We start from the raw sequence: 25,124 nt of genomic DNA on the forward strand, positions 1-25,124 counted from the left end.
CCTTGGCTCTTGGACAAGGCCCCCACGCTTGCGGTGGCCTGTGCTCTAAAATGGAACTGAACATAACCCCGCCCTGTCCTGTCTAATGAAGTTAAACTTGCGTCTACTTATGACCCAGCAACTCCCCTCCGAGGTGTGTACCCGAGGGAAATGAACACATATGTCCATTTGTATGCTAATGGTCATAGCAGCTTTATTCATAAGATCCCCAACCTGGAGACAGCCCAAATGTCCATCAGTGGGAGAGCAGATAAACAGATTGTGGTGTATTTATACAATAGGGTACTACTCAGCAATAAACATGAACAAATGGCTGATACATACAACATGGATGAATGTCATAGGCATTAGGTTGAATCAAAGGAGACAGTTATACAAGAGGACATACTGTATAATTCTGACTTATCGACCAGCCTAGAGTAGGTAACACTAACCTGTCGTGATAGAAATCAGGTTAGTGGTTGCCTGGGGTGAGGGGGGGAGGACTGACTGCAAGGGGCACGAGGGAACTTTGGGGAGTGATAGAAATCTTTTATCTCGTGACTGGGATGGTGGTTACACGGATGTCTATATTTGGCAGGACTCATTGAAATATAGCTTCAAATCTGTGCGCTTTACTGTATTTAAATTATACCTCAATAAAACGATTGAAACTAATGGAGGAACGAACATAGACACAAACAAATAGCCCTGCCCCAGGCATGCCTAGCCTTTACAAAAATGTCAATAATCTTTGCTCTAACAATTCTACTTCTAGGAATTGACCCTAAGAATAATTACAGATGTGTGCTGCAATGTGCCAGTAGGAATGGTCAGTGTAGCATTCTTTGTAACAGTACAAACCCAAACCAGTTACACTCTAAATGAGGGTCTGATTACAGCAGAGAGCTACGATGCAAAGCCAGCAGCCATTCAAATATTACCCTGAAAAACAGGTCCTTCACAGTGAAGAAACCCAGCACACAGCACATTCACCAAGTGATCAAGGTTAACGTCCCCAGTAATAAATCAAATGGACAACCTAAACCCCCTGATAGGATGCACTGGGAAGGAAACAGCATCACTTCTGATAAAAAACAAATTCAGGCCCTAACCGGTTTGGCTCAGTGGATAGAACATCAGCCTGCGGACTCAAGGGTCCCAGGTTTGATTCCGGTCAAGGGCGTGTACCTTGGTTGCGGGCACATCCCCAGTGGGGGGTGTGCAGGAGGCAGCTGATCGATGTTTCTCTCTCATTGATGTTTCTAACTCTCTATCCCTCTCCCTTCCTCTCTGTAAAAAAATCAGTAAAATATATTTGAAAAAACAAACAAACAAACAAACAAAAAAACAAATTCAGAACCTCAATAGAATCATGAGGAAACAAGAGACAAATCCAAATTGAGGGGCATTCTGAAGAGTAACTGTCCAGCCTCTTCAAAAGTGTCAAGGTCACAAAAGAGAAAGAAAAGACCAAGGAACTGGCAGATCGAAGAGGATTAAGGAGACAAAATAAGTGCAACATGGGATCTTGGATTTGATCCTGGAGTTAGGAAAACGCGTGAGACAGTTGGTAAAATCTGAGTAAGGTCTGCAGTTTAGTTAATAGTAACGGTACCCGTGTAAATTTCCTGGTGTTGCTAACTGTAACCTGGTTCTATTACATGTGAATGTTAGGGGAATCTGGGCGAAGGATATAACAACTCTACTATCTTTGCAACTTTCAAGTCTAAAAGTATTTCAAAATAAAAAAGAAGTCATCCTGACCACGAATATCTATTGACTCAGGGTAACGCTCATAGAGTTCTATGTAGAAAAAGTATGGTATGCAGAAACACTCATTTTCCTTGTGTTTTTCTGTCTTCTCCATTTTTTGTTTTGTGCTGAGCATGTGATATATTTAAATGACATGGGGGAGAAAAGGTTATAAAAACATGTTGTGTATCCAACTAATGGACGGTGTGCAGGGTGTGAACGGGACTTTATGGCCACCCTGTTATATTCTGTCCTGATGGGCTGGGCACTGGACACATGCGGAAGGGGACCTCTTGAGATGGATGTGCCCACTTCTGCAAAGGACCAAGGAAGGACATCTCTGTGACTGTTTGGCTGCCTCCCTATTGCGAGGTCATTTCCTTGGGGGCCTCCTTTCCCCCTCTGGACTCCCACGAGCCCCTGACTCCCAGAAACATCCCCTGGAGGGGAATGCGGGTTTCCCCTGGAGCCTGTGGGAGGGTGGTGGTGACCACGGAGCAGAGATGTGGGGCAGGGCCATCATGTCTGACGTGCCAAAGGTGCGATGGATGTTGGAGCAATGGCGCAGCAGCCCAGGGACGCCTAGGGCTGCCCACGCCCCGACAGCAGGCTCCAGGCTCCGCAGAATACCCAGGCTGTGAGCTCTGTTTTCCTGCACCACCAACCTCAGCTGCCCCATGCCCCCCCCCCCCCCCCCGTGCTCTCAACTACCGCATGTTCCATCTCATCGGGACCAACAGCCCAGTCTCTCCCGACTTCCAACCTTAACTTGCTTGTATCACTTCTCCTTGAACCTCCAAAGAACTCTCCTTTCTTCCAACTTCTCTGCTTCCCATCCATTCATGCGTCCCTCCCTCCCTTCCTCCCTCCCTCCCCCCCTCCCTCTGATCCTTCCATTACTGATGATGGGGACTCCAATACATCCCCAGAATTTCAGAGCAGGCTCAGGTACCAGCATCTTGGCCCTCCTGTCAGTGACTTCTCTATGTAGACCCAGCTCTTCCTCTGCAGATGGCATGCTGGTCCCCTATTCTTTGCCGAGCTAACACCTGTTCCTCTTTTGGGTCTCAGCCATGAGGAGCCTTTCCCAACTCCTTAATTAAATTAGGTGCTCTGATTACACCCTTAAATCACTCCTTTAGAGTGCTTTTCACAATATTTAAAAATTGATTTTCCTATCTGTCTTTCCCACTGGACCATGAGCCCCAAAATGGTCAAGGTAACCTGGCTCCTAGTTGTATCCCCGACATCTAACACATAGTAGGTAGCTGGGGACCCCTGAAGCTGAAGATCCTACCCTCATTACTCGCATCAACCTCCTAGGGCAGTGGTTCTCCACCTTCCTAACGCCGCGACCCTTTAATACAGCTCCTCATGTTGTGGTGACCCCCAACCATAACATTAATTTCGTTGCTATTTCATAACTGTAATTTTGCTACTGTTAGGAATCGTCATGTAAATATCTGATATGCAGGATGTATTTTCATTGTTACAAATTGAACATAATGAAAGCACAGTGATTAGTCACAAAAACAATATGTAATTATATATGTGTTTTCCGATGGTCTTAGGCGACCCCTGTGAAAGGGTCGTTCGACCCCCAAAGGGGTCGCGACCCACAGGTTGGCGACCCACAGGTTGAGAACCGCTGTCCTAGAGTTTGCTGATGAAGAAGGAGAATTAGAACATCAAAGAGAGAATGTCTCTTTATAAGCCAGCAGCAATGTCACAGAAAGTAAAGGGAGTGACTGCCTGTGTAGCATCATGCTGAAGGTAGCAATTAGCTGCTGGGGGCGGGGTGGGGGGGGCACTTGGAAAAGGAGATAAAACCACCGGGGGAAACTGGGCATATCCCAGTGAAACCATCTCTCCCTCATTAAGCAGTTTTATAATTCCAGGTTTCTTAAGAATGTTATCTCTGATGACCACCAAATGGAATGTGTGGTCCCCGGGGTGTCAGAGAACAAGGAAAGCAATGCGATTAGGAGCTGCCTGGCCTCCCGGCCACCCGTGAAGGGGGAATGGGGCTGGGGCACCCAGAGTTCTCTACACGCTGGGTTCTGATGAAGGGGGCGGGAGCAGTCAAGGCAGAAGGCAGATTCTATCCTGACTTCCTCACTGCTAGCTTGGGGGGTGGGACAAAAAGTGAACCGGGAAACAAGGAAATAACAGGGGCTGACTCTGGAAGCGGGTGCTACATGAACGAGAGTGTGATGCTGAGAAACAGACAAAATGAACAGTGAAGGAGGTTTTTTGAGAATGCACCTACATGGGAAAGATGATTTGAAGTATGGGGGTGAGGAGCCAGGGCGGGGAGACATAATCAGATCGTTGTTAGCCAAGTGAATGGATAAAGAATGGAAAGACAGGAAGGGAATATTATTTCCGCATCAAGATTAACAATGAATATTTACATAGCTTTGCCTGCACCTAGATGCCATGTTAGTCTTTCTATCTCTCCTCCTTGCCCGCATCTCTCAGCTCAGGTTGTCTCTGCTCTGTTTCCTGTCTAAGCTTCATTCTCTCCGGCCAAGGGCAGGCGCTCTTCCGGTCACAATCATGATGGTGATGATAACTTAGTGTGCTAGGCACCACTCTGCGCTCAACACTTTGAGGAAGTGCTATTAATGCTTCCATTTTACAGATGAGCAAACCGAGGCACACAGACGGCAGGTAACCTGTCCCAGGTGACATGGGAGTCAAGCCTCCACCCTTGTAACCAAAGGCAGCCATGGAGTTCTATGACTGGTCGGTGGTCGGGCCTGGTCACATGGCCACAGGGGTGGGCGGGGCACCGTGACTGACAGCCTCATCAGAATCACAGGGAGAGGGTGAGGCAGTTCCCCCAAGAACAGGAGGTCGGAAAGTTTCCTTGATCCCAAGTATGGAAACAAAGGGAGTTGTCCTTGCAAAGCCCTAGGCTGAATGCGCAGGAACTGCCGTCCAGCCCCCGGGTGCGTTTCCCTCATTTGCTTTTCTCCCACCGCCACAGGGGATGGGGCCACACTTCCAGCTCCGAAATGGAGGGCTGGGCTGGAGCAAGAGGCCGAAAACAAAGACTTGTTTTCCTGGGAAGGCGGCCTGCTGGTCTGTTATGATTGGAGGCTGCGGGGACTGCAGCTGACAGAGCCCTTCAGAACAAAACAGCTGGGCAGCGGCTCTCCAGGGCTGCGCCCATCAGCTGAGGGGTTAGGGCCAATCGCGGTCTCCAAGTTGGGAAGGCTGGGGGTGGGGAGCTGGATAAAGGACTTCACAGCGGTGTGGCCAGGACTGGTGGGAGGAAGCGTCCAGGGGTCTGGAAATAGAAGGCTGGAGGAATTCAGGCAGGGAGGGAAAGAGAGAGACACAAGAAAGGGAAAAAGGAAATGTAGGCAGAAGAGAGGAGAGAGATGACAGAGGTAAAAGCCAGAAGAAAAAGGGCACCCGGGAGTGAGAAACCTGGCAAAGAGGGGGACCAGGAGGGGAGAAAAGAAGAAAGTCATCTCTTTATGGTCACTCACCAGGACCAGGGATTGCATATCAAATGCGCCCCTGCTGGGGTAGTTGTGATCATTCCCATATTTCAGATGAGAAAGCCCAACAGGCGCATGGGAGAGAGGAATGGAGTGTGGGAGACGCAGGGAAAGGGAACTAGGGCGGGCTCAGTTTGCTCATGAAAGCTCTCTGTGTAACACCTGCATGCTGCCCCCAGCTCCGACTGCCCTAGGAGACGGACAATGTTATGAGCTCCAGTTTACAGGCGAGAATAAGAGGCTCACAGAGGCAAGGCAGGTGGTACAGGACGTAAGTCCAGTCTGACTTCCCATCTCCAGCTTCGAGCCACCGCGGCAGATAAAGGGAGACCAGGAGATTAAGTGAGATGTGGGGAGAAAGAAAGTCAAGATACAGGTGTGTGTTCGGGGAGAGAACTGAGGAGAGGTGAGAAAATTCAGAATAATGGGTACTCTTGGCAGAGGTACTGACCAGAGCGGTACTGACCTTCTAGATATTAGAATGTTCTATATCTGCACTGCCCAATACAATAGTCATTCATCACATGGCTATTGAACACTTGAAATTTGACTAAATTCCGATCGAGATGTACTAAAAGTATAAAATACACAGGGAATTTCAAAGTCTTAGAAAAACAATAACAAAAAGGTAAAATATCTCATTGAAATGCTTAATCTTTTTTTTTTTTTTTTTTTTTTTTAAATATATTTTATTGATTTTCACAGAGAGGAAGGGAGAGAGACAGAGAGTTAGAAACATCGATGAGAGAGAAACATCGACCAGCTGCCTCCTGCACATCCCCCACTGGGGATATGCCCGCAACCCAGGTACATGCCCTTGACCGGAATCGAACCTGGGACCTTTCAGTCCGCAGGCCGACGCTCTATCCACTGAGCCAAACCGGTTTCGGCTGAAATGCTTAATCTTGATTACATGCTGAAATGATAATACTTTGGACATACTGGGATAAAGAAAACATATTCTTAAAATTAATCCCACCTGTTCCCTTTTACTTGTTTAATGTGGCTACTACAACATTTTAAACTGCCTATGTGGCTGGCATTATATTTTATTGGAGGACACGCATATCTTGGAACATATGGACATACATTGGTAAATATTCATCGATCTTATATATTTATAATTAGAACACTGCAATGTATACCTCAATATAAAAAAAAAAAAAAGGGAAAAAGAAGAGCGAGCCAGGAAGGATAGCGGCTGACAGTACAGCAGGTGGGGGGCCGGGCAGGCGGGGGCGGGGCCAGAGGCAGGCGGCCGCTTGTTACCTGGCAACGGGTGCTGCCGGTGACGTCACCGATAGGCGGGGGCCATTCATCTCCCTCCGGGAGGTGCGGGCGGGCCGGGCTGCCTACCTCCTCCTCCCCCGGGCCTGGATGAGATCACCGTGGCGGGCGGCCGGCTGTCCCCGCGCTCCCAACAAATCGACTCCTCGGCGAGCGCCGGCATCTCATGATCTCATGGCCCCGCGGGACGGCGCCTGCCGATGAGGTCACAGTCCCGTTCCCCCGGCCGCTCGGTCTGCGGGCTGCGGGCGGCCAGCTCCGGGCCAGGGCCTCCGGGAGACCCCCGCGCTGATACCCAGCATAGGTCCCGCGCGGCCCTTCGGCCTCCACGGACAAAGGAAGCCGCTGATTGTAAATGGCAGAGCTGCCTTTTCCATTCTTTGGACCCATCTTCATTCACCCTCTTATTTGAACATTTCCCCCCTAAGGCCACGCGTCCAGCAGAGAGTGATCGCATCAGTTCCCCTGGCCTGAGGTCAGGGGCCGCGCGACGTGACTTGCCTGCGTGATTTCACAGGCGGCGGAGGCAGTTCTATTCTCAGCTGTCTTCCAGACTAGGGAACTGAGGCTCAGGGACCTGCCCAGGCTCCCCAGGTAGGAAAGAATGGAGCAAGGACTTGAACCCAGAGGGTGTGAACTGGCCCTTTGACCCCTTTCTTCGGTGCCCCCCCCCCTCCGCCCCCCCCCCCACCCCACACCTTTGCACCTTTCTCCCAGTCTCTCCCTCTTCTGATGGGCACAGTGGGAGTGGCCCATGCTTGTTGGGTGCCCATGATATGCTGAGCCATTTACATGAAAAGTTACTGTTCCACATGACAAACCCACGGGAGAGGTAAGACATGGATTCGTTTACAGGAGGTGTAGAGAGGTGAGATGATTTGCTGGGATTTGATTGTACAGCACAGCCTTTCTATTACTCTACACCCCCTTCTCCAGAAAACTATGAAGGCTTCCGGTTAGCAGCAGACAATATACCCTGTCTCCCCGCTCCCTCCCTCAGGGTCAGCCATCAACAGCCGTCAAAGAGGGCCGGTGAGACCCTCTTAGAGGGTTTCACGGCCCACTTGCCAGCAGCAGGTTCTCCATCACTTACTAACTGCTCATTAACTCAGCTCCTCCAGCCACACGCACGCACGTCCAGGGCCGACAGGGAGGGAGGGAAATGACATTACTGAGCGGCTGAGATGAGCCAGGCACTGAGTCAGGGCCTATTACCAAGGGCAAAGCGGGTCATTTCCAGCTCCTTTTCGCGGATGAGAAACCTGAATTTATTTTAACCAAAGTCAGGTGGCAAGGAAGTCCAAGTGTCAACTCAAATATTTCCACAGAGAAAGCCGTTCCCATCGCCTTCAATGAGTCAGTCCTCCATGAACTGGTTTACTTTCTTGCCTGGTGCTTATCACAGTTTGACGTGGTATGTACGTTTATTTATTTAATGTGACCTACCCAAAGCATGGAAGCAGGGACGCTGTCCGTTTCATTCACCGCTGCATCCCACACCTATGCAGTGCCGGCCACATACAGCAGACAGGGACATATTTTTGGAGTGAATGCAGGGATTTAGTGACTTAGGCTGGTGGGCCGTGCTGATGCTCAAACCCAAGTTCGTTTGAGCATGAAGCTTGGGCTTATTCCATCCATACTTTCTAGGAAGTCTAAGCCTGTTGGTACCTGTACCTTTTAGTAACATCCCTCTTGTGCTCACTAAGAGCCTACTAATTTTTAAATAAATGTTTTCATAGATTTTATAGAGAGAGGGAAGGAGAGGGAGAGAGAGAGAAACATTGATGAGAGAGAATCATTGACCGTCTGCCTCCTGCACACCCCCATGGGGGACTGAGCCTGCAACTCAGGCCTGTGCCCTGACCAGGGATTGAACCAGGGACCTCCTGGTGCGTGGGATGATCCTCAACCAACTGAGCCATACTGGCTGGGCAGAGCCTGTTAATTTTAAGTTTACTGTAGTACTGACCAGCTTAATGTACTGGTTTCCCAACCAGCAGTGTCTCTGCTTGGTAACAGAGGAGAGGGCAGAAGGAGGAACTAGATCACTAGGAAATTAGGCGTGGAAGGGAGGAGGTTATACAAGCTTATGCCCACTCTGGTTTTTAATAACAGCTCAGCAAGGAAGGAAATGTAAAAACTACAAAAAGCAGACTCAAGGAAGATGAGGGAATGGAAACCACAAGAACTCCGTGGTTTCTTAGGAGCAAAGAGAGGAAGGGAGATGGCTGGAACTCAGACACTATTAATTTTCTACTTTTTAAGCTGGGTATATGAGTATTTGTTAATATAATTTTTTAAATACATCACTTGTGTTTTTTATTTTTGTGTATGTGTGTTTGGTTTTCATCCTCACCCGAGGATATTTTCCATTGATTTCTAGAGAGAGTGAAAGAGGGAGAGAGAGAGAAACATCGATGTGAGAGAAACACATCGACTGGTTGCCTCCTGCACGAGCCCTGACCAGGGCTGGGGTCAGGGAGGAGTCTGCAACCGAGGTACATGCCCTTGACTGGAATCGAACTTGGGTCCCTTTGGTCTGTAGGTCAACACTTTATCCATTGAGCCAAACCAGCTAGGGCCATCACTTGTTACTAAAAAATAAACACAAGTTGAAAATCTGCTTGCCCACTTTTTTGTGGTGGTTGTTATTAATCCTTGCTTGAGGATATTTTTTCCATTAATTTTTAGAGAGAGTGGAAGGGAGGAGTAGAGACAGACAGAAACATCGATGTGAGAGAGACACATCCATTGGTTGCCTTCCACACATACCTCGACCTAGGCTGGGGATCGAGCCTGCACGTATGCCCTTCACCAGAATCGAACCTGCAACCTTTCAGTCCTCAGGCTGTTGCTCTAACCACTGAGCCACTGGCTAGGGCTGCTTGCCCACTTTTTAAAATTGATTATAACAACTCCATGAGACAGGGGCCAATTAGTACCCCCAATTTGTCAATGAGGCTCAGTTTCAGAGAATTCCATCGAGCCCATGACATGGGCATGTGCCCTGACCAGGAATTGAACCATGATCTCCTGGTTCATAGATTGACGCTCAGCCACGGAGCCACCAAAGCTGCGCTGGATACTCAAGTTTAAAGACCAGAGTTGGTGAAAAACCTGCCATCCTCTTCCTCCCACCCCCAATTTCCTGTAAAGGTCCTCTCTCTGCTCTCCTAGCTTCCATGCCCAGGATCGGGAGGAGACCAGAGAGCATGCCATTAGCTGGGATTGGCCTCTGGTGCTGAGGCCCCAGGGACCAGCCGACAGAGTCCTTGGGGCCAGGCTGGGGCCCCTCAGGAGTCACCAGCTGTGAGGAATCTGCCCTCAGCAGCAGTCCGGCGCCAGTTTCAAGAGCCTCGATGCAGAAAAGGGCCCAGGCCACGTGCCCCAGCAACAGGCACATCAGGAGCTTCCTTTACCAACAGGGCCCTGCTCCCCCGGACCCAGGAGAGGCCTAATTATAAGGGGTTGATGATTAAGCCCGAAGTGGCCTGGGACCCTGTTAGCTGCAGGAAGGCGGCCTCCTCCCTCTGTCCCAGTCCCAGGTGAATAGACGTGCTTATCTGTCCCGATGTCAGCTTCAATCTTAGGCACAAATGCTCGGCCACAACCATCCAAACCTGCCTGTCTCCTGAAGCACTGGGGCTTGGGTGGGAGGGAGAGAGGCAGAAGGCGCCTCCTTTCCTCTCGGCCTAGAGCCCGCGACTTGGAGCTCGACAGCCAGGGCCCCCACTTACAAGTCTGTCCTTTTCCTGGGAGGGTGGCTCTGCCCAAGTACATTAGTATTTGGGCCTCAGTTTCCTCATCTGTGAAGTGGGGAATGTGGTGACTGAATAACGACCTCCACATGTCCCATCCTAATCCCGGAACCTGTGGATATGTTACATGGCACATGTTGATCTTGTGCACATGTATGGGTGCCTGAGACAAGGACTTTGAGCCCTAATCGGTTTGGTTCAGTGGATAGAGCGTCGGCCTGCAGGCCGAAGGGTCCCAGGTTCAATTTCAGTCAAGGGCATGTACCTTGGTTGCGGGCACATCCCCAGTAGGGAGTGTGCAGGAGGCAGCTGATCGATGTTTCTCTCTCATCGGTGTTTCTAACTCTCTATCCTTCTCCCTTCCTCCTGTAAAAAAATTAATAAAATATATTTAAAAAAAAAAAACACTACAAGGACTTTGAGATGGGGAGATTATCTTGGATTATGTGGGTGGGGCTAAGGTGATCACAAGAGTCCTGGGTAGAGGGAGGCAGGAGGGTTGGTTGAAGGGAGCAGAGGTCGGGGGCATGTGCTTGTGTCTCTCCCCCCCACCTCTCTCTCAGTCCCTTGAAGGCAGGAAAGGGCTTGTCCTTACAGCAAAGATTTAGCAGGCACCGAACACCCTGCGCTAGCCTTCTACATCCATGACCTCATTTGCCTCTCACTGGCCGCCTCCTTGCCACAGGTATTGTCACCTAGAGTTCCACACACAGATGTGGCAATGGAAGCTCGGAGCCGTGAACTCACTTCCCTGAGGACACACAGCGAGCGGCCAAGCCAGATTCAAACCTAGACCAGGGCCGGGCGCATGCAGGTCAGTAGGTCTGACCTTGGCACTTGGGGGCCCCGAAAAGAAGAGCCAGTAGTCGGCCGAGCCTTAATGAGCTCTCAGCCGCTGAGCAACATGGCCTGGTTTTATCGCCGACAACCCATCTGCAACCTCCAGCAGAGTCCTGACCCGTGAGGGTCATGAGAAGGCACAGAAAGAAAAACATCTACAGGAGCCCCCCACCCCACGGACGGGGCATCCGTTCACAGACCCCCAGCAGATGCCTGGACAGTGGACAGCACCGAACCCTATGTACACAATGTCTTCTCCTAACATATACACGTATGATACAGTTTAATTTAAAAACTAATCACAATAAGAAACTTAACAACAATAATAAGATAGAACCATTATCCTAATACACTGTAATAAAAGTGATGTGACTGTGGTCTCTGCCTGCATCTGGTAACCAAGGCAACTACTAAGTGTCTACAACATGGACACGCTGGACGGGGACGATGCACGCCCCAGCTGGCCAGAGCAGGGTGGCTAAAGATTTCATCATGCTACTCAGAACGCCGCACAATTTAAAACTTATGAATGGCTTATTTCGGGAATTTTCCATTTAATATTTTTGGACCATACCAACTGAGGGTAACTGAAACGGCGCAAAGGGAAACCGTGGATAAGGGGGGCTACTGTATGCACCTCCATCTGCATTGTCTGGATTTGTTTTTTAGCTCACCTCAAATCTCCCCGACAACCCTGAGAGGTCGACAACATTACCGCTTTTACAGACGAGGAAACCGAGGCACAGAGCGGGGAGGTGACTGGCCAGACAATCTGGATGGAAAGAGCAGAACGAGGGTTCAAACTGGGATGCGCCTGCCTCCGGAGCCCACACTCTTTCTAACCAACTCTGGAACCCTGATGGACAAGCTGAAAGTTTGGAAATGTAAGTGGTGGGCTCCCTGGGGCCAAATCGCAGTTCCAAGGCCCTTCCTTCCCCCCAGGGACAGAGGAACACCTGGGGGAAAGATGAGACAGGACAGCCCCTCCCACAGCAGTGAAAGAGAGAACTGCAGAGTGGACGCCCCAGCACAACTCCAGCCCCCACTCGGGGAGAGGGCCGCCTCCGAGGCCGCCTCCGGGAGCCTGGCTGCCTCCCTCATCATTCAGCTGGAGAAGAGCAAAATAATCACTGCTCAGCTGGCTAATGACTCCCCACAGCACCCAGAGCAGGGGTGGCCACCGCGTCCCCCCCAGTGTGGTGGGAACGGTCCGGCTGGGTGGGTCTGAGAGCCAGGAGCTGGGGTCTGCCTGCCTGGGCCCGTATGCAGATTCACACCAATCACCTGTTCATCTGAGAATGACCACACACCTACCGGGTGCCACGGTGCCTACGCATGAGCATGGCAGACGTCACCCTTGGAGGCGTTCACCCGTTGTCTGGAAAAACGCACACGTCGAACTGCTTCCCACTTCTGTGCTCTGGTCTCGACTGTCCCCTCTCCCTGGCATGCCTGTTTGGCTTTGTTTTGCCTGACTAACTCCCACCCATCCTTTAAAACTCAGTCTTGAGGTCGCCCTATCTAGGAAGACTTTGCACGGAGGAGGGGCGGCCAGGCTCCTTCTCTGTTCTCCAAGAGGGCCCTGGAGTGCCTGCTTCTCTGCTGCAGCCCCACTGGACTTGAGCTCTGAGCTGGAAAGCCCTGGGTCTGGATAGCTCCTATGCCTGGCAGGATGCCTGGCACTCTACTGTTTCCCAATAAATATTTGTAGAATGAACACATGACTGGATTAAATCATGAGACCTGAAACCGGTAACTTTGGGGCTTGACTCTTTATCTGCAGACTAGGAAGGTCTTGTTGGGTCTAACAGTCTATGTACAAGAGGGCAGGGGTGTAGCCTCACCTCTGAGGGATGGAGAGGCCTCTAGAACAGTGGTTCTCAACCTTGGCTGCATATTAGAATCACCGGGGAATCTTTTTAAAATCCTGATTTCTGGGTCTCATCCTCCGGAAATTTTGTTTCTTTGTTACTAATGTTGTGGCCCCAGCCCATCACAAAGAAACAGAATTTCCGGAGGATGAGGCCCAGAAATTAGGATTTTAAAAACATTCCCAGGTGATTCTAATGTGCAGCCAAGGTTGAGAACCACTGCTCTAGACTGTCTAAAGTGGGCATTAATTACCATGGTTTGGCCCCTGTCAAAGCCAGGCCAAAGCCTTGTGAATTTCTCCAGCCTCTGCCCAGGGGGCCGGTGTACACATTCAAGTTCTCTTGACCTGCAGGGAACTTAGACTGACTCTGGCCCCCCTGAGCCCAAAGTGGACTTTGGAAGAACGCTGGCCTATCTCAGGCGTCCAAGGCGCTCTGGACCGCCAGGCACCTCACAGCCCGAGTGGGAGACCTGTCCTCTTGTTGGAGCTTCTCCAGCTTTCACATGCACTTGAACTTGGTTAAAATGCAGACTGACCCGGGATGCTGCTCCCAGGTGCTGAATGAATGAATGAATGAATGCTCTCAACCTCTGTGCTCCTGGGAGAGGTTCCAGGTGCCTTCCCAGGATTATCAATGATGGGCAGGGAAGTAGGGGCACCGAGAACAGCCATGGATCCCTGGGCCTGGTGGGTTCTGGTCCTTCGTATCCATTTATTCCCAGAGAAGGGCGGGCCTTGGGATGGGCGGCCACCCTAAGAGGGGTAGAGGGGGGCGGGCAGCTCTCTCCACTGTGGCCATCTGAGCTGGTGAAAGGTATCATCTTTCAACCTGGAAAGTGATTTGCAAAGGCCCAGTGCTAGGGCGAGGGGGGTGGCCGGAGAGTTTAAATAGCAGCTGTGTTCCTAATTTCCCCAGGAGGAGGCCTGGCCGCCCCTCCTCCATGCTGAGTGTTTGCCATTAAAAACAAACAGTATCATTGGGTTCAATATAAAATGAATTACAGGAAATTAAACTGAGGGGGCCATGTGGCAGACCTTGTCTCCCATTGTCTGAAGTCGTTTTTCATCTTCCCCAGTGGGGAGCAACAGCTTGGGGGGTGTGGAACTGAGCAGAACTCGACAAATAAATAAATAAATACTGTAAAGTCTCCCCGACCCCCCACCAGGTGGAAGCTGGGGTTTGGGAAACCCCGGGTGCCCGCTCAGGCCCCGTCCCTTCTGTATCCCCTGGAGGCAGGATGTAGCCTTTGAGAGTCTCCCAGGGAACGCAGTGAAGGGAAAAACAAAACAAAACAAAACTAGATCAACAACATAAAATGATGTACGTACAGCCCTGCGACAGACAGGGGCAGAGTAGGGAAGATTCTGGACCGCAGGGCCTGGGAGGTGAGGGCGTGTGGCGCCTGGGTTGGTGAGGAGTGACTCTGACGGTCCCTTAGCCACACAGGGAGTACTGCTGCTGCCATCTGAGCTGGGGTAACCGAGTGAGAAGGGCAGGGGTGGGGAAAGATGGGCAGATAGGACTGCATAGCAGTCCAGAGTGGGGGTTCTGGAACTAGACTGCTGGAGTTCAAATCCCAGCCCGGCCACTTACCTGCTGTGTGTCCTGGCAAGTCATTTACCCTCTCTGTGCCTCATCTGCAAACTGAGGACAATGAGAATATCTACCTCATAGGGCTCTTGTGAGGATTAAATTAGTTCACGTCAGTGAAGCACTTAGAATGGTGCCAGGCACATTAGCTATTTGTTATTATTCTATTACCAGTGGCCCGGTGCACGAATTCATGCACATTGAAAGGAAATTAATTAGAAGAAATGTTTTAACATTGCAATTCACTCTTTCTCTATAATAGAAGCGTCAACCAAATTCACAATTGACAGTGACAGATGGAAACACATGCATGCAATTGGTACCAGTGAGAGCACACATGCACAAATCAACTATGCCTTTTATATATATAGAATAAACTTGCTTAATTAAACCTGCTTTCTGATTTAGCTAAACTTTTTCCAGCCCAGTCAAACACCCCAACTTCTCTTCCAGGTAATTGTCAGCAACACAGCAGTAAATATCAACATGAAGCAGATTATTATTGTAGATCATGTAGGGAGAACAAAGGGTAAAATATGTAACTGCAGCAGTATTTGACTATATTCTGCGCAGTAAGAAAACCTGAAGTCATTTTCAAGGTCCACCATTTCTTACTTCTTTTTAGTTGGGTCAAGTTTCTAATCTTTCTAAATCTCCATTTTCCAGCTAATGAAAAGAAAATAGGATTCCACCTAGTCTCCTATCTACCTACTCCAGGACTTCTGTGAGGATCAAATGAGATGAGGCATGGGAATATGCTTCACAGACATTTGGTTAAAGTGTAAAATGCTTCTACCTGTCTATAAAGCAAGTCGTGTTCCTGGGCTGAAGAAACTCCAAGGAGGCTAGTTGCTAGGGAGAGGAAGCCAGGCGTTGCTATGTGATATCATTACCTGGCGCCCACAGCCAACATTTCCTGGGTTGGCTGGGCTGTGGGCCGCATTTTGTGCCATGAGGTCTCAGCATCGTTGGCTGCGATTTGGTGGGGTGTCACTCCGGGGTGGTGGCGGGGCCTGTATCCCACTTGGGGGAAGCCAAGTGTTGCTTTGTGGGCACCAAGTCCACGGTGCCATTTCTCTGTAAATGGCCAGTGCGCATCACGGCAGCTCCTGCATTGACCGTCTGCCCCCTGGTGGTCAGTGCATGTCATAGCTACTGGCTGGATGGACACTTAGCATACTGGCCTTTTATATATATAGATATTATCGTATAATATTTTTTATATTATTATCATGGGTCCCTCGGCATCTGGAAGACCTAGCTTAAGTCAGAGTTCTGGCACAGACTTGCTGCGTGACCCTGGGTGAGTGAACGAACCTTCCTGGGCCTCCAGTCCCTCATCTACAAATTGTCCTGGGATAGAGACTCTTGGTGCTTCCTAATGTCCATTCTTCCCTTCCTCCTCCAAAAGAAGCATCCTGATTTTTGCTCAGGTCCACTGGCACCCAGCTATAAGAGGCTGCTCCCCACCTCTTCACGCAGCAACTGTGACCAAGTGGTGGCCAATGAGATGTAAGTGAAAGTGATGGGAAGTCACGTGCCAAGGGAGAGGAGCACTTATAACAGCTGATGCAAAAGTCCTCAGTGAAATCACAGCACAGAATCCAGAAGCATATCAAAGGATAATACATCATGATCAAGTGGGGTTTGTTCCAAGAATGCAGAGCTTAATAGAAAATCTAATAATCCAGTTCTTCCTATGAACAGCTCTAAGGAGGAAAAAAAATCAAATGATTTTTGGTCAAATTCAACAACTAGTTAATGACAGTTTCTTTTAAAAATGTCATTAAATTGGACTAAGTGACTATTTCCTTGGTCTAGACCAGTGGTTGGCAAACTGCGGCTCGGCAAACTGCGGCTCACTGGCCACATGCGGCTCTTTGGCCCCTTGAGTGTGGCTCTTCCACAAAATACTGACTTCTGCACATGGGCCACAAAGTTTCAATCGCACTGTACGTGCACGCCCGCATGTGGTATTTTGTGGAAGAGCCACACTCAAGGGGCCAAAGAGCTGCATGTGGCTCGCGAGCGGCAGTTTGCCGACCACGGGTCTAGACCCCCAAATCGGCATCTTGTTTAATGGGGGATTGTGATGGTTAGTTCCTATGTTTCAATTTAGGCTATGGTATCCAGTTTTGCAATCCAGGTGTTGCTTCAAAGTTATTTTGTGAATGTGATTAACGTCTATAATCTATTGACGTTAAGGAGATTATCCTTGATAGTCTGGGTGAGCTTCATCCAATCCATGAGAGGCCACAGAGCTCTGCAGATGCCAGAATGGTCCATTGTGGCCCCACCCCATAACAAAGAAACAGAATTTCTGGAGGATGAGGCCCAGAAATCAGGATTTTTATTTTTTTTTAATATATTTTATTGATTTTTTACAGAGAGGAAGGGAGAGAGATAGAAAGTTAGAAACATCGATCAGCTGCCTCCTGCACATCTCCCACTGGGGATGTGTCCGCAACCCAGGTACATGCCCTTGACCGGAATCGAACCTTTCAGTCCGCAGGCCGACGCTCTATCCGCTGAGCCAAACCGGTTTCGGCCAGAAATCAGGATTTTAAAAAGATTCCCAGGTGACTCTAATGTGCAGTCGAGGTTGAGAACCACTGCCCTAGACTGTTTGCCATTTCAGACTTCAGCACTTCTCTAGGGATTAGTTAATATCACCTGGCTACAAACTTCAAACAAAAAACTACAAACAGAAAACAAAACAAAAAAAATCCTAGGGATGAATGTGGTCATAAGAGGCCTTGCAGGCTGCCTTGTTGCCTTAGGGCAGGGGTGGGGAACCTTTTTTCTGCCAAGGGCAATTTATTTGGACAGATAAAATCATTCACAAGCCACGCAAAATTATCAACTTAAAAATTAGCCTACATTTGGTCAAACATTTATTAACTTACCCCTAATGCCTTGGCAGGGCCAGACCACATGATTTCCCTGGCCTTACATGGCCCGCGGGACAGATGCTCCCCATACCTGCCTTAAGGAGGTAAGGTGACATCTAAGCTGAGCGCTCCCAAGAGGGAGGTCACTTGCCCAAGGTCACACAGGAAAGAAGTCCAAGAGCCAGGATTCGAACCTAGTTTTGCTGACTCAAGGTGAGTGTTCTTTCCACTCTGCTGTGTGTCTCCATTTACTAGCGATCCACCTGGAAGTTCTTAGAGAAGTGCCTGCTTTTGTTGTTCTCTGCCTGAGAAATGCACAGAATGACAGATGCCTGCTACCCACACTCTGGGAGGTTGAAACAACCTTGCCCTGAGAATGTTCTAGAACAGTGCCGTCCAATGGAATGTTCTATGATGATGTTAATGTTCTCTCTCTGTGTTGCCCGGCATGGTAGCCACTAGCCATGTGCGGCTGTTGAGCATGTGAAATGTGGCTGATATAACTGAGGAACGGAATTTTTTTTTTTTTTGTTAATCCTCACCTGAGGATATTTTTCCATTGTTCTTTTAGAGAGAGTGGAAGAGAGAGGGAAACAGAGAGAGAAACAATCAATGTGAACATAGAGAGAAACATCGATTGGTTGCCTCCAGCACGCACCCCGACCAGGGCCAGGAGCCGACAACCAAGGTACATGCCCTTGACTGGAATCGAACCCAAGACCCTTTGGTCCACAGGCTGATGCTCTATCCACTGGGCCAAACCAGCTAGGGCCTGAGGAACTGAATTTTTAATTTAATTAAAATTAGATTTAAACAGCCACAGGTGACTGGTGGCTGTTGTACGGAACAGTGCAGCTCTAGAACCCTGGTCCAAGAGTAATTTTAATAAAAGAAGGAGCAATGTGGACAAGTCAAATTTTTAATTACTGCTACCATTTAGAGTAGGAGTTGGAGTATATGATGCTGGGACAAGAGATTTGCCTTCTTAACTAGGTTTGGGTTAGGTTAATATAAAAACAAGCAAAAAAAAAAATAAAAATAAAAACAAGCTTTACTCGCAAAGAATAAAGGGAGATGAGGAAGGTTAGAGTGGCATCTTACTCATTTTTACACTCGCAGGGTCTAGCATTGGCCCCTGTAAGCAAACAGGTCCTCAGTCACATCAGTGGCATTGGTGAGCGACAGGAGGCCAAGGAGAACTCTACATGGTGGGAAGCAGCAGGCCTGCTTTTAACCCCCTGATCACTTAACTCGAGGCTCTCCATTCAGCCCATCATAACTGTTGTGCATTTCCTGGGAGTCAAGACAGACCTAAAGGCCCTTATTCTCAGGAGGCCACCTCCTAGCTGGGAGAGAGAAAACAAACACAAAACGATCTGATCATTTCAGATACTGGTACGTGCTAATAAATCCAATGGCGGTGTGATAATGCAGGCTGGCAACCACCACTTTCCACAGGGTGGCCTGGGAGGGGACAGGGTCTCAGAGGAAACGGCATTGGAACAAGGCTTGACTGATGGGCAGGAGATGCCCATGGAGCACAGGGAAGACTTCCCCAGACAGAGGGAGCAGGAAGTGCAAAGGGCCTGAGAAGGAAGGCGCTGGGTGCACTGAGTGAGCCAGGGAGAGAGTCATGGGTTGATGAGGTCGGGGAAGAGGGTAGGAGCCAGATCAGGCAGGGCCAAGACGTATGGGTTATATAAGTTACCTGGATTTATAATGACAAGTGGCTGCTCTAAACCCCTAGCCAGTGTGATGGTTTGGGGCTGAAGCTGAAGATGAGCGGTCTTCACCCCCCACCCCCATTTTGGCCGGCCAATGGCCACGGCTCTCCTGGGAGGCCCAGGTGTGAGAGGACTCGGTGTCCCAAGGCATGTGGGAATTGGGGGCTCGCTCAGCCTCACGCACCAGGGACCCTGGGACCATCAAGCAAACCCAAATACCAGAAGCCCTTCCAGTCTGATAATTATATTAAAAACCAACCCACCCTCTCAGCGGACGGCGTGGAGGCGCGGCAAAGAGCATCTGTGCTGTGAGCCATTAGGCGTCCCTGACAGATGTGTTCTTCTCCCCCTCACCCCCCCAGCTGCCAATGAAGACCCGTCCTTTTCTTCTGTCCAGACAAGGATGGATGAGGATTCGGGAGAGCACTCAGACAGGCAAGGAGAGGCTGTGAACCTTTTCCAAGCCTGCAATTTATCTTGAGAAGACTATTCACATCACTCTCTACAGGCTGGATTATGCTCTGACCTGGCACATTAATCTCGCCGAATAAAATAATAATAATCAGAAAAAGGGAGCTGGACGGTTGCCAAGGGGACATTAATAACTGTCGCCTACACCTCGGTGGAGCAGGGAAAAGGTGTCAGGCCCCAGCCCCGCCCCTCGCCCCCAGAGGTGTCCATTCGAAGGAGAAGGAAGTGAGGTAGCCACGGCGTGAACTTGAGGACATTTTATACAGATGGTGCAGGGGGACGCCACTCCTCGGTCAGCGCTGCGGAACTTCCCTAACAAACTCAGGGAACTGAGATGGGAGGGGTGCTGCCTAGCGACCCAGAGCAGGGGGTCTGGAGTCGGACGCCCGAGTTCAAATCCTCGCCTGGCCACTTGCAAGCGGTGTGGCCTTGGGCTGCTCTCTTAATCCCTCACTGTGTTTGTTGTCTCCTCTGAGAAATGGGGGTAAAAGCAGCGCTTGCCAGGAGTGCGAAACGGCGCAGCTGCTGTGGAAAGTGGATGGGTGGTTCCTCAAAAAAATAAAACCCCGCATTTCCACAACCCAGGAAAGTCGTGCTCCAACAGATACTTGTCCAGAAATGTTCAAAGCGGCATTATTCACCACAGCCCCAAAATGGAAACAACGTCAATGCCGATTGAGAGAGGAATGAATGAACAAGTGGCGTCTAGCCACATAATGGAATATTATTCACCCCCCAAAGCAATGGCACAGGCTACGATGTGAGTGAACCTTGAAAACATGATGCTAAGGGGAGGAAGGCAGATACAGAAGATCGTATAATATCTGATTCCATTTATAGGAAATGTCCAGAGCAGGTCTAGTCCATAGAGACAGGAAGGAGACTGAGGGCTTCCGGGGGTGGTGGGGAGGGCGAGTGACTGCTAATGGGTGCAGGGTTTCTTTTTGGGGTGATGAAAAAGTCTTGGAACCAGGCAGTGGTGGTGGCTCCACGACACTGTGAGCTCAGTGACTGCCACTGCACGGTACACTTTAAAATGATTACTGGTACATTTTATGAGAATTTTGCCTCCATAAAGAAACCCACAACATGGCAGCACTTGCCTTGTGAGATAGATGTCAGGAGGAAATGAGTTCGAGCCTTCCTGGCCCGTACACAGGGCTGACTCCACGTTAGCGGCTCCCAATGCTCTCAGTATTGTTACTATGAGGTTTGCAATCTTTGGCAAGTTATTTAACTCAGTTTCTGCTCTCTCAAAAGCGATATTCACAGCATCTTCTCTCCCAGGTGTGTTAAGATTAAACAACAAATTCCACGAGTACATGGGTTTTTGTCTACCTGGTTTGCTGATGCATACCCAGTTCCCAGAACACTGCTTGGCATATAGATGGCATCCAGCAAATAGTTCTCAAACAAATGGCATTGCCTAACGCTGCCTGGCTCCTGGTAATTGCTCAGCAATGTTTAGCTGTCTTTATTGTTATTAGTTTGGCTGCCAGATTTCTTTGGTCCTTTCTAGCACAGAGAAATTAGTACTACTTTGCCTTGTGGATTTCTGCATCTTTGTGACAGAGGCGTTTGAACACCTACCAAACACAAAAGATTTGAGCTGAGCTGAGAGTAGATATAAGCTTTCCCTGCTGCTACAAGAGGCGATGGTAAGAGTTAGTGTAGCTGACTAGATGATCAATGCATCCATCCATCCATCCATCCATCCATCCATCCATCCAAATATCCATCCATCCATCCATCCATCCATCCATCCATCCATCCATCCATCCAATCACTTGCCCACCCATCTATCTTATCCACCAACCTTCCTATTCAGCACCTACTTCATCCATCCACCCACCCAACTATAATGCATACATACAATGAACACTTCCGAGTACATACCAGATACTGGTGATCCATCAACAAACGAGCTAGATGCATTCATTTCCTGCTGTCACAGAGGTTACACTCAAGCAGAGAAGGCAGACAACTAAACAAGCAATTACAGTCAGGGTGGTGAGTGCCGGGATAGGGGGAGGATAGGGTGCTGAGTGTCCTCAGTAGGGGCACCATCCCTAGCCTGAAGGTAAGATTTCTAAGAGGCTGTGATCTGTAGGAGCAGGAGTTAGTCAAGACACGTGTAAGGAAAAGGGTCTTTAAGGCAGAAGGGTCAGAGGTGTAATGGGCAGGAGACAGGGCAGCATGCAGCCCGCTATGGAAGCTGCACGGAGTGTGGTTTCCCTATACACCTGGCCAACGGGTTTGGTCAGATGTCACTCAAGACGGACGGCCGATTGTAAACCTGCTTTTCCACCCACCGAATTCGAAGCTTTATGAAGTTGAAAAGATGGCATGAAAAGCAGGAGTCTTCAGAGATTGTTGAGTCCATCTGCCTCTGCTTGGCATCTTCTTGCAGAGGCATTGGCAATAATTATATCCTAAAGGTGCTGCTTTGTGCTAGCCTTGCTCAGTCCTCTGAATTATGATGGTTATCCCTGTATAAGAACTCTTTCACCCAACATTTGTCTACAGGCCTTCCCCAAGGGTACTCTGCAAAATATCACTACCATCACTTCCCATCCTATGTCCACAGCAGACATCACTAATCAATCACAGAGTCCTTTCCTCATGAGCCTTGGTTCCCTTTACAAAACATGCTCCCAAAGCCACAAAGTGTCAAAACCTCTGAGAGCCATCCTTCCATGGGAGAAACACAACCAGGGCATGTCAACAGGCTGTCTTTCCTTTCTCAGGTGAAACTCAGATGCAAATTGCACTAAGGGCAGCTTTAAACAATGAAACTCAGGAAACGCACTTGGAGTAGAGGTGTCACAGGCAGGTGCTGACAACAAAGAACCACGCTCAGCTTCAAGGAGCTGTAAGCGGTGAGTGACAGGACCTGCTAGCGCAGGCTCTGTCCATTTGATATGATGACATCAGCTCTGCCCACACCCATTCTTTCCTCCTCTCTTGCGTGTGTGATTGGGGCTGCCTGGTGGGCGCAGCCAGTGCCTACCTTGGACTTGACAGCCAGGATGATCTTAGGCAGGGCCACGATGAGGCACTTGAGGGCGATAGTGATGTACTTCAGGACAAAGTCTGCGATCCCCACGATCCACAGCAGGTCGAAGAAGTCCAGGGTCTCCAGGTTGGGCTTCAGAAATATGAGGCTGTGGGGAGGATTTGGAGAGTCAGGATGCTCACGGACCCTCAGCAGCTCCTTCTACTCACTCTGAGAATCTTATAAATATGACCAGTAGGAAGGGCACTGAATTGGGAATCAGACATCTGTGTCCTGTTCCTGAATCTGCTAGTAACTTGCTGTGTGACCTTAGGTGGGTAACTTAACCTCTCTGAGCCTCAGTTCCTTTGAGGGTTAAAAGATGAGATTGGCCCAGAGTATCATTAGTTAAAGTCCCCTCCAGTTTTATGAGTCCATAACAGGCTTCACAGAGGAAGCAGAAGAAAGGAGGGAACAAAGGCCAACACTATAAAGGAGGGAGGAAGAGAAGGAAGAGGAAAACTGATGTGCCAGACTCTGTGCTAAGCTCTTTACTCTCTGTATCTCATGGTCCTGTGCAGTGAGCATTGCTCATCCCCACTTTATAAACGAGGCTCTGATGTTTGGAGAGGTAAGATGCCCAAGGTCACACTGCATGCTAATGGGCATTAGTATCAGACAGACTTGCATTTGAATCTAAGCTTCTTCATTTATTGAACCCTGGGCAAATAATGTTCTCTTTGTAAGGCTCAGTGTTCTCATCAATAAAATGGGAATCGTACCCTCCCTCATCGTGTTATAGGTGGGTTTCAATGAGATTATGGACATACTACAGATGTGCCCTGCAGCTGTGACAATGAAAATAACAGTACCTCTATGGGGCAGGCACTATTACCTACACCATTTTGCGGGTGAGGAAACTGAGGCACAGAAGGGCCTCAGCTCTGTTGCTCCTCTGCTAAGCCTCTCTCTGTCTTTCTCTTTCTCTCTGTGCTGCAGGTCTGAGGGGCGCGCAGAGAGCTGGGCCCATGCCTGTGAGCATGCCCAGAGAAAGACATGAGCTGGAAATTCACCCACGGTTCTGGGAAACTCCACCTCCTAGAGCCTCCACCAGGATCTTGATATTCGGGCCAGATAACTAATGCAGTGTGTGAGATGTGAGCTGATGCCTTGGCACTCACTCTCCAACATGCTTTTATTCTGGGTGGCCCCAGAATGTGGCAAAACGGCTCACTCCTCACAGTCACTGTTCAAAAGAGATGTACACGATCGGAAAGCTTGGCTCGAGTTTCAACCTCATCCTGGAAGCCCTCACGGGCCAGCCCTCCCCGACTGTGTGGCTACTAGAAAGTTACACATGGGGCTTGCGTTCTATTTCTACTAGAGCGCTCTGCTCCAGGCACGCGTGTTTATAACAATGCGACACAGAAGGGCTGTGCATCCTAAGCCCAACCAAGTCCCCCACGCCCCCTGCTCACCTGTTGTACAGCTGCTGGGAACTGAACGTGTAGAGCACATACAGGGTGTTCCCCGCCAGGAAGGCCAAGATCCACAAGATGACCAGCACCGACCTCTTCTCCTGCAGATGAAAAGCGAATCTATGAGGATGCTGCAATGCCAAAGGTGCACATGGCAGAACGTTCCAGAACATTTTATGACAAGTGACAGCTTTTCCCTTTCTCAAGGGTTTGGAGGGAGCAGGGTGAAAGAAGGGCACCGGCCTCTTCCCTTCCCACCGGGATCCAAGGGACGGTTACAGAGAAGGTGACAGAAATGTGGGAACCTGCTCGGAGAACAACCTGGAAAGGCAGGATAGCAAAGTGGTTAGAAGCACAGATTCTGGAGTTAGAAGCCCGAGTTCAAGTCCCTGATCCGCTACCTGGCGACTATCCAACCCCGGGAAAGCTACTTAAACTCTTCATTTCCATTTTCTTACCTGAATATGGGTTTATATGGTATCTGTCTTGTGAGTTGTGAGAATGAATGTACATAAATGCTTAGAACAGTGCCTGGCATGTAATAAATGTTAGTTCACATTTACTGTTAGGAACTAAGGTAAAGAGAGGTTAAGTAACTCTTTAAATTTTTTTTTTTTTTTTTAATACAGAGAGGAAGGGAGGAGAGAAACATTGATGAGAGAGAACCATCAATTGGCTGCCTCCTGCATGCCCCCTACTGGGGATTGAGTCCCAACCGGGGCATGTGCCCTGACCAGGAATTGAACCTTCAACCTAGTTAAGTAACTCTTATTCATTTAAAAATGGGGGTTTTGTTAAGGATGAAGTAAGATTCACAAATGTCAACATTCAGTCTGGTACGGGCTCAGATTTCAGGCTGGCTGAATGGCAGGACCCAGTATTCAGACTTTACAACCCAGGAGGCAATTAACAACTATACACTGGAAACTCCTGTTCTCACTTCTGCCAGCACGGCCCTCAGGGCTAC

The 25,124-nt window shown here is 49.3% G+C and overlaps 1 protein-coding gene across 1 annotated transcript in view; it reads right to left on the reverse strand.

The window, feature by feature from the left end:
- The window catches only part of RNFT2 (ring finger protein, transmembrane 2), a 49,026-nt gene that overhangs the window by 10,484 nt on the left and 13,418 nt on the right, over nucleotides 1-25,124 (reverse strand). The window contains exons 6-7 of the mRNA XM_081113884.1: nucleotides 24,158-24,258; nucleotides 22,695-22,848 (exon numbers count right to left, since the gene is read on the reverse strand). Of these exons, the coding sequence (XP_080970010.1) occupies nucleotides 22,695-22,848; nucleotides 24,158-24,258 (255 nt within the window). The remainder of the gene's footprint in view (nucleotides 1-22,694; nucleotides 22,849-24,157; nucleotides 24,259-25,124) is intronic.

Source organism: Myotis nattereri, assembly GCF_964212035.1.
Source record: "Myotis nattereri genome assembly, chromosome: 19".
Lineage (NCBI taxonomy): Eukaryota > Metazoa > Chordata > Mammalia > Chiroptera > Vespertilionidae > Myotis > Myotis nattereri.